The sequence below is a fragment of the Ostrea edulis genome, chromosome 6, assembly GCF_947568905.1.
Source record: "Ostrea edulis chromosome 6, xbOstEdul1.1, whole genome shotgun sequence".
NCBI lineage: Eukaryota > Metazoa > Mollusca > Bivalvia > Ostreida > Ostreidae > Ostrea > Ostrea edulis.
In genome coordinates, this window is record NC_079169.1 from 15,078,672 (window position 1) to 15,089,487 (window position 10,816).

The 10,816-nt window shown below is 34.3% G+C and overlaps 1 protein-coding gene across 1 annotated transcript in view; it reads right to left on the reverse strand.

Moving 5' to 3' along the window:
• Positions 1 to 510: 510 nt before the first annotated feature.
• Positions 511 to 10,816, reverse strand: part of LOC125645625 (transmembrane 9 superfamily member 1-like) — a 67,048-nt gene continuing 56,742 nt past the window's right edge. The window contains exons 14-15 of the mRNA XM_048871252.2: positions 9,839 to 10,030; positions 511 to 8,119 (exon numbers count right to left, since the gene is read on the reverse strand). Coding sequence (XP_048727209.1) covers positions 7,918 to 8,119; positions 9,839 to 10,030 — 394 coding nt within the window. The 3' untranslated portion in view covers positions 511 to 7,917. The remainder of the gene's footprint in view (positions 8,120 to 9,838; positions 10,031 to 10,816) is intronic.

The following is a 10,816-nucleotide window of genomic DNA, read 5'->3' on the forward strand; positions in this document are numbered from 1 at the left end:
ATTCTACATCCTCATGTCAGCTTACAATGTGTGTATATTACCAGACATTCTACATCCTCATGTCAGCTTACAATGTGTGTATATTACCAGACATTCTACATCCACATGTCAGCTTACAATGTGTGTATATTACCAGACATTCTACATCCTCATGTCAGCTTACAATGTGTGTATGTTACCAGACATTCTACATCCACATGTCAGCTTACAATGTGTGTATATTACCAGACATTCTACATCCTCATGTCAGCTTACAATGTGTGTATGTTACCAGACATTCTACATCCTCATGTCAGCTTACAATGTGTGTATATTACCAGACATTCTACATCCTCATGTCAGCTTACAATGTGTGTATATTACCAGACATTCTACATCCTCATGTCAGCTTACAATGTGTGTCCAGACATTCTACATCCTCATGTCAGCTTACAATGTGTGTATATTACCAGACATTCTACAAGATAGTCTTCAATAATTTCAGTAGCTGCAACAAAAACAAACAAAATCTAGAATACCATTTAGATTTATTCAACAGGTATCCCAAAACAATATAAATTTTTTTCTATTTCAGAATTTGTGAGAGATCCCAACACAACACCAGGTGTTGCCATCACTGTAAAATCACACGTTTTAGTAGGGGATTTTCGTTTTTGTTGTTTTTATGGTATGAATAAATCTTCCATGATTTAACAACAGTGAACAGGAAAAACAAAAGACAGGATTGTGATTTTTCCTATCAATTTTGGACCCCCATCCTAGTATGTGATTTTATAGTAGGATGATTTTATAGTATTCATAGATCTAGAAAGTCTTTATATAGACCTAGATAGAAGACCTTACAGTCTTTATATAGACCTAGATAGAAGATCTTACAGTATTTATAGACCTAGATAAGCAGTCATTATAATGATCATACCAAGACAATATTTGAGAAACTGATAAATGTAACAATGAAAATATATTCATATAAATCATATACTTGACAGCATTACATAATATGGTAAATAAATCTTGAAAACATCACCTTGATCTTAATTTTTTTTCACACATCATTGAGCATTCTCCACACCACTCTTCTGATGTCAGATGACTTTACACAACTGGTTCAAACATCATTTCTAGTTCTAAATCCATTGAATGTCTTGCGATAAAGGATTAAAAAACAATTTTTAGTTGCAATAACCAAGTTCTAATAACATTATATCATGTGAAGACACCCATCCTTAAACTTAATATATACACAAGTACTCCTGTATGCACAAAAAAAAAATCTTCTGATATTGTAGAGCAGCTTAGAACTCACAAAGACACTCATGTAATATCAACAATTATCACACATTTTGAATGATTCAACAACAAAAAAGAAAGATTACCATGAATACAGCATCAAGCCAAAGTGATTAAAAACATACAATGGGTTTAACAGAATACACAGTGTTTATAAACCTACATAGCTTCACAACTCTCACACTGCATTTTTCACAAGAAAATAAGTTTGGTAAGTTTCAAGGTTTCTATGGGATTTTTCACACAAAAATCAGTATTCTAAAGGATTAGTTCTACTATTCTCTTGTACATAAACCAGATAATGTAAATATGCTTGCACTTCATCAACGCATGTCATAATCTAGCTCTTCGTTAATCTTATATGAAATTTCAAAATAGATCTAACAAATAAATTTTGAGTCCCGGACGAATTTTCTTTTTTGCAATACTTTTTATTACATCAACCACAGATATTACAAATTTATGGCTATATAACTTCCATTCCAATCATAAAATTCAGAGTAAATTTCAATATTTTCATCAAATTTTACTTGTGAAAAAAAAAATCCCAGATACATGTATCATCCTGCAAAGTCCGAGACAAAATGTTAATTTGACTATTCCATGTCACAGCAGTTACCGTAATCCAACATTTAAACAAAACATACATGTACTCTGGTGTGAATATATACAACAAGAAAGATGTATTCAAGTGTTTAAGATATTCCTAAGGAGTAAATTCATATTTCTACGTAGCCGTGTTCTTTAGCATGCCAATGCCTGCCGCGACATGGGACCTCCGTTTTTAAGGTCATATTTAAAAGATCCGTGATTCTCACTTCTAAATGCCGAGGGTTTGGCGAAGGAGTAATCATTACCTATTGAAACGTCTTAGGTTTGATGCAACCATGGTCCGAGCAGGGCTTGAACTCACAGCCTCCCGGTTACAAAGCGAACCGGTATGCGTGTATTTCTGTATATAAATGGTTGAAGAAATTACCCTATGCTTCCATTGTTTTTCATATCGCAGCAATACAGACAGACAGACAATTATTCCTAATAACTGAATTTTTCATAATGTTTCTTTTGATAAATATATGTATGTTTTATGTCAAGTGGAAAGGTTGCTGCTTATATTGAGAAATAAACAGCAAACAAAACATTGAGAAATCCGAGTGCCTGGTGGTCTTCATGAAATCTTGGAACTTCTTTACAGTAGATGAAAGATATAAAACATTTGAATTGTAATGGACTACAGTTAAATATTTCATCCTGAGCTTTTTTTATGACCCTTACCGTGTACAGAATGATAAACAGGGCAGTGATGCATTCAACAATGAAATTTTCCGTCTGAAGGCCAACAATTGGATGTAATCAGGTAGTGAAAACTACAACCCAAACCATGGAAATTCCTAATCAGGTAGAATGGCTGTGTGACTCTTGTATAAGTGAAATTTCAACTGGCTTTAATGTTGACCTATCTCTTGAGAAATTTTTGGAAACTGTACCTAAGGGAATTTTATATGCACACTTGAATGTGAGAGGAATTTTAAGTAAATTGGATCAAATCAAAATAATGCTACGTAAAGGTGCATTTGATGTTCTGGCCTTGACTGAAAGTAAATTGGACAACAAAATAGAAAATTCTGAAATATCAATGAATGGTTACAGAATTCTGAGGAGGGATAGAAACCGGAATGGGGGTGGAATATTAGTCTACATTAAAGAAAAATTTACCATTACAAACATAAAAATCATGGATGATTTGGAAATGCTTGAATTTGTGATTTCTATTGGGCAGTCGACTAAGACATCCTGTGCTTTATCTTATCGACCTCCAGATTCCACAGTAGATTGGTTAGAGAAGTTTGAGGGGCGGATTGAACAACTAATAGCAGAACACAAAGATATTCTAATTATGGGCGATTTCAATGTGGATGAGTACAAGACAAAGCGTTTAAAGACTATCATGAAAAACATTGGATTTCAGCAACTGATAAAAAACCCTACACGTGAAACTAAAGACTCCAGTACTTTAATTGACCATATTTATGTAAATAGTCCGGATAAGTTTTCTTCATCAGGAGTATTCCCAATAGGATTAAGTGACCACAACTTGATTTACGCTGTAAATGGTAAAATTAGAGCCGGTGCAAACAGTCACGTTCATATTAAATATAGAAATTTTAAAAACTTAAATGAGAGCAGTTTTCAAGAAGAACTAAACACTATTGACTGGAGTCCCATATGTGAAATGGTGGATATTGATACTATGTGGCAATTCTTTTATTCTAAATTTTTTGAAGTGGTGGATAAACACATTCCTCTAAAAGAAAGAAGAATTAACTCACGTTCAGAAGAATGGATAAACGATGACATACTTACAGAAATGCACTGTCGTGAACACCTCTTTAAAAAGGCGACACAGAGTAATGATGATCATGCGTGGAACCTATACAGAGCATCAAGAAACAGGGTGACGAAAAAGATCAGGGAGGCAAAACATGCATTTGTTGAGGAAGCAATTTCCCAGGCAGAAAACAAGCCCAAGGACATGTGGGACAAACTTAGGCAATTCTTACCATCTAAGAAAACGAATACAAACTGTACATTTCTTAAGGACAATAACGTAATTTTTAAAGATACAAAGGATATTGCCGAATGTTTTAATAATTACTTTTGTAACATTGGTCATGAGCTAGGAAAACATTTTGATGACACTTTACCTACAGTTGAAGAACAAATGCCTAAAAATTCTTATACAATACCAGGTATAACTGCAGAATTTATTGAAAATGAGATAAAATGTATGTCTGCATCAAAGGCAACAGGATTGGATGGTATCTCTGTCAAACTTCTAAAACTTTCATCAAACAGTGTATGTGATATTCTTGCATATATTTTCAACTATTCCATATCTTCATGTACTTGTGCAGATGACTGGAAAAAGGCACGAGTTGTACCACTTTTTAAATCAGGGGATGAATGTCTAGTTAATAATTATCGGCCTGTATCCATTTTACCTTGTGTGAGCAAAATTTTAGAAAGGCATGTTTTTAATTCATTTTATGAGTATTTGTCAGTAAATTCTCTAATTACAGATTGTCAGTCTGGTTTTAGGCCAAAACACTCATGTGAAAGTACTCTTATTTCTCTAGTAGATAGATGGCTTAAAAATATTGATGAAGGTAAACTTACTGGTGTAATTTTTATAGACTTACGGAAAGCATTTGACACTATAAATCACAAGGTTTTATTACACAAACTCAAGTCATTTGGCATATGCAATGATACTTTTGAATGGTTTAAATCATATCTAACAAATCGTACACAGAGAGTTATTTGGAAAGGCAATTTATCGGAGGAAAGAAATGTAACCATTGGAGTTCCGCAAGGCTCTATTTTAGGCCCATTGTTTTTTATCCTGTATATTAATGACTATCCACAAGCACTGAAACATTCTCATGTAAATATGTATGCAGATGATACTTCACAAGATGTAACAGATAAGTCAGTGGAAAATATTGAGTCAAAGATGTATGAAGATCTTCAGCGCAGTATAATGTGGATTAAGGAAAATAAATTAAGCTTAAACCTGTCTAAAACTCAATGTATGCTTATTGGATCGGCACAAAAATTATCAAAGTATCGAAAATTAAATTTAGTGATAAATAACCATGTCATAGAATGTGTTCAGGAGTCAAAATTACTTGGTATTATTATTGATGAAACTTTGTCCTGGAAAAGTCATATAGAATCACTTATGAACAAGATTTCCAAGAGAATTGGCATTTTAAGAAGAATAAGATATTTTATGTCAAACGATGCGCTGCTGAAGATTTTTAATACTATGATTTTTCCACATTTTACATATTGTTGTACTATATGGAGCAATCCAAGAAATGCTGAAAATGTGAATAAGCTTTTTATATTGCAAAAACGAGCTGCAAGGGTAATTCTTAACATCAGAAATTTTGAAACACCATCTAATGTCATGTTTACAGAACTTAACTGGTTGCCTCTATCAGATTACTTTGTCTATAGAAAAGTCATTTTAGTGTATAAAGTTTTACATGGTTTAATGCCAGATTATTTAAATGTTTTTAAATATGTATCAGAAGTCAGTCAGAGGCAAACTAGAAATTCTTATTCAAATATTTTGTATATACCCAGGGCAAAAACAGAATATTATAGAAGATCTTTCAGCATTTCAGGGAGCACAGTGTGGAATGCCTTGAATCAAAACATAAGAAACTCAACGAGTGTTGCGTGTTTTAAGAGAAATTATCTTAGAGATTATCACCATACTTTTTAAGCTTCATTTTGTATTCTATTTATCTTACATTCATAATTATTTCTTAAGTTTATATGTATTCTACTTCTTTTAATCTGTGTTTATTTTACTAATATCTGTCTGTATGTATGTTATATGCAGGACCATATTGAAAACTAGCGTTATCGCTAAATATGTAATCCTGGTTAAATAAAGGTCTTATTATTATTATTATTATAACAAAACTATATTCTGTCGGTACATCTTACCACAATATAGTACATTGGGAAGACTCATCAACAGGATATTCAAAAAGTCCAATCACAGTGTATACCATACTGTTTCAAAAAAAAAAAATGAACTTCCTAATAAAAATCTACTTTCTAAAACAATTCATTATGCAATGTTATTTTCCCATCAGCAAACTATTTAAAAAATAAATTTCAACCAAACAGCATGTACTGTTAAAGTACAATGTTAAAGTACATTTCATACATAAAGATAAATGATAATAACATCTGCCAAGAAACTATATTCTAGGAAAATGGGGTATAGTCCCCCAAAACAATCTACTACCACTTCTTTATGTCTACTCCACACACGCTCCCAAGTTACTCCACACTCGCTCCTAAGTTACTCCACACTTGCTCCTAAGTTACTCTACAGTCACTCCACACTCGCTCCAAAGTTACTCCACACTCGCTCCTAAGTTACTCCACAGTCACTCCTAAGTTACTCCACACTCGCTCTCAAGTCACTCCACACTTGCTCCTAAGTTACTCCACACTCGCTCCTAAGTTACTCCACACTTGCTCCAGTCACTCCTAAGTCACTCCACACTCGCTCCTAAGTTACTCCACACTCGCTCCAGTCACTCCACACTTGCTCTGTTTGCTTCCATGCTCTCAATGCTTGCTTCCACCCAATGATCACTCAGCACTCAATTCCTTCCGTAGCATTCACATTTGGCTCACCATTTGTATATTCACTCTCTTTTACATGTATTTAGTATTTCTGACTGTAAACATGCTTTAATAAATTTTGTGAGGATTGTGAAAATAGACAGTAGAAAACAAGTTCCAAATGGAGATAATTCAGTTTCACAAAAAGATCAAAACCTTTTGGTTAATCAACATAATGTGAATAATTAAAACAGACTCATCTACAATTTCTTTATTCTTTCTGTAGCAATCAAATTTTGATTTTTGAAAAACCAGGAAAAAGGTCCAGTAATCACTCAACAGTGTTTGCCCCACATTCAGCATTTGTCCCACTTTCACTGTTTGCTCCACTTTCACTGTTTGTCCCACTTTCACCGTTTGCCCCACTTTCGATGCATTCCACTATTACTCTGTGTTCATTTTCTTGGCATTCACTCACTTTCATTCACCAACATAAAATTTCCATGGTTTATTTTTTACCCTAAAACTGGTCCCTAATAATGCAATGTATGGGTGTCCCAAATTACACAATTTATGGATCACTTTTCTTTAGTTTATAAAAACAGCACACACCTTCATTTATGAACACAAAAACTTAACTGACGAGGGAGGGATATGCCTGCAATAATTTTCCACCTGTCCTAATGACACAGGATACCACTGGAATAGTGGCACTATCAATCCCAGTGACCTTGACCTACAATGTAACTGTCATTTGTGGGCCTGAGCACACCTGTTGTCCATAAGTAACCTTTGTACTACATGTAAGTATGAAACTCAAAAAAAAATAATTCTGCATCAGTTACTCAGTCCTGGCCTCGGCCATATTTTTTTTTTTACTTCAGTATCAGTCTTTCGATACTCTCCCAATGAGAGTGGTATAGGATCGTAACAAAGAGTCGTTCTGATGCAGCATCTAAATCACATGTATGCTAAGCATTCACACTCGTAAGTAATGGTCCTCACATGTATGGACAAGGTTGGTGTGGATGCAATTTTCCACAGACTGGGAATTAAAGATCTGTCCTTCACGTTTTCATCTTCAGAAAACAAAAGAGGAACACCAAAATATAGTCATTCCAGCACATCCCTCACAGCTTACATGCTGAGGGTATAAGATATAGTCATTCCAGCACATCCCCTCACAGCTTACATGCTGAGGGTACAACTATCACATGAATCAATCCTATTTCTTAACCAAGAGACACACACTGTGTAGCATTGTAAACACACATCTTGACAAACATTTGTACACGTAGGATGTGATCTATGATTCAACAGTTTTGAACAACTAAAAAATTATACTCATTCTTGACATTGATGAAGCACACAATATCCAGCTTTCCTTAACCAATAACAATTTTAAAACCAAATATATAATGTAACAGACTGAAAAATAAAAATAAATTAAAGTTTCATTTTTCAACTTTACATTCAGTCCATTTTCAAGTTCACGTAAATGTATCTGACAAAATGCAGGGATGCGAAGAAGGAGACTGTTCCGAGCATCAGAAAGAAAACGTAGCAGGTCAGGAAAGTGTAGCCAAAAAACTCGATTGTTTGTAAGACACCCGACATGTTGGACCTTTTGAAGTAGTAGAACAGTGCATACAGGAACACAAAAATGCCAGTGGATCTGAAAAAATAACATCAATATCATCAAAATAATGTCCTCTATTTTTCTCTGGTTAGGCAGTTTCTATAAATCTAAAATGCATGATCGTTGACAACATAATACATTGTAACATAGGGAAAGAGAAAAGTTGTGGCTGGACCGGGAATCGAACCTGGGACCCCTGAATTACTAGTCAGGTGCTCTAACCACTGAGCTATCCAGGGTGATATCCACAGTCCATATAGCCCTAACTACTACATTCCTCCCTCCTTTACTTTGACAAAAAGACACGACCCAGATTCTTTTTGCCCCTGGCAGGACAACCTTCAAGTGCAGAGGTGGTCAATGGCACCAGTTTTAATATAGGAGAGGAGAAAATCTTTGGCTGGACCGGGAATCGAACTTGGGACCCTGGGATTACTAGTCAGGTGCTCTAACCACTGAGTTATCCCGGCCGATATCCACGGTCCGTATAGCCCTAACTACTGTGTGACTGTATTCACGCTACAGTGCAGTTATAATCATGGACTATTCAGTGCAGTTATAATCATGGACTATTCAGTGCAGTTATAATCATGGACTATTTGGATAATTATGCTACTGTTTTCTACAATATAGATTTACATTTCCAATGTTTTTGCCTTTGTTATTCTACAAATTGTGTAAGATAGCCATGAATGCACACAGTTGCAAACAATGTATCACTACAAATAATACAATAGTACATGTACATTTATTGTAGGTCTATTTTAACAGCTGGGAATTCTGACAGAAATGAAAGTAGAAAATAAATATATCAAATAAACTCCATATATTTCAGAAATCAATTTCATTTTTGAAAATACATGAGGGTATGAACAGCAACGCTTCATGCTGGCATGTTCTTTGTGAGGCACTAACGCTTTACATGTTCTTTGTGAGGCACTAACGCTTTACATGTTCTTCGTGAGGCACTAACACTTTACATGAAGAATGCCGACATAATCACAGTTCACACCCTCATGTATTTTCAAAAACAAAATTTATTTCTGAAATACACTTTGCAATTTAACGCAAGCTATAAATCAAAATTAGCTCTCTTGTTTCAGTGCAAAAGATGCCAAGATCCGAATCACACTAAAACATATGAAAATACAGCATAAGCCTCGTCAACGGACTTCACAGATAAAAAAAAAAAAGAATTCCTGATAAAATATGTAAACTACATTGGTAAATGCTGGCCCACCAAAGATTACATAAAAGTGTCTCCAAGTTATAGCATTTGTTTTTTCAAATGAAAACATCTTTTTGTCAAAATTTGCTGAAGAGTTCTTTAAGGCTACGGAAGACAATGCTCATTTCATGTCATAAATGTCAGAATATTCCAGATTTGTTTTCTTCTCATAACTCCACTAATTCTCCTTGAATTTAAGAAAAACAATTGAGAATAAATTTGAATTGCATAGTTCTTTGGATTTCTTAAATATTGATAATTCTTAAACATTTATCAGCATTAAAGGTACCATTTTAGTGTATGTGATGATAAATGTCAATTTTAGCAGTGCAACAAGATCCGAGTCTCCTCTGAACCACTTAAACTAACGCATCTCAAGGTTTCTTTTTTTTAAGGAAATCCCTTTTAGGTGGAAACATAATTTTCCTTGCATTAATAATTCACACTGTGCAAGTCATTTCATAAAGATCTGTGATCCATAAGTCCATGGCAGAAGACCTAGTCAGTATATTTAAATCAACACCTACCCAGCACTGAAGATGGATCGCCACCACCATCGATAGTCTTCAGCTGAAAGCTGAAAGTAGGTGAGGGCGACAGAAATGCAGCCAGTGACTCCGATCAGGATTCCGTACACGATGAACAAGATTCCGTACAGAGCATACTGCTCCCGGCCCCAGAGTGTGGCAAATATATAGTACATCTCTACAGATATCGCACTGCAATAAATCAGATTATATCTACCATCAGTCAAAATCCACAGATATCGCACTGCAATAAATCAGATTATATCTACCATCAGTCAACATCCACAGATATCGCACTGCAATAAATCAGATTATATCTACCATCAGTCAACATTCACAGATATCGCACTGCAATAAATCAGATTATATCTACCATCAGTCAACATTCACAGATATCGCACTGCAATAAATCAGATTATATTTACCATCAGTCAACATTCACAGTTATTGCACTGCAATAAATCATACCATCAGTCAACATTCACTTCCTTGCTATAAATTCTATAGTTTTTACCACTGAATCCTAAATCAAATGTAGTTTTTAGAATTTGTCTTCAGAGTTTTCTTTTGATTTCATTTGACTGCCATATTTCTGTTTACATGGATTAAATATACATGTACTAGTAAAAGTTTTGTTTAAAGCAGATTTTTTCAATTTACAAGTTAATTCTGAACAATTAAAGTGTTTGGCATCTCATTTTGTTTTAAACATGCTATTTTCTATTAAGATATCTATATGTAAACAAAAACATGGCACAAGCCTTGTTTACATAACATTGAACAAAGTATTGTGAGTGCTGTATCTCACTTTTAACTTAACAACTGATATTCAAATTTTGGTTGACCATTAGAAATACTTTATCTAATGCCTCGTTCACACAAAGAATTTAATACGCATTTATCGTAAGTTAATGCTAATTAAATCTGAACCGTGTTCACACGGAGAATTTACTGCGCATTAGTTTGCTTCTAAGTAAA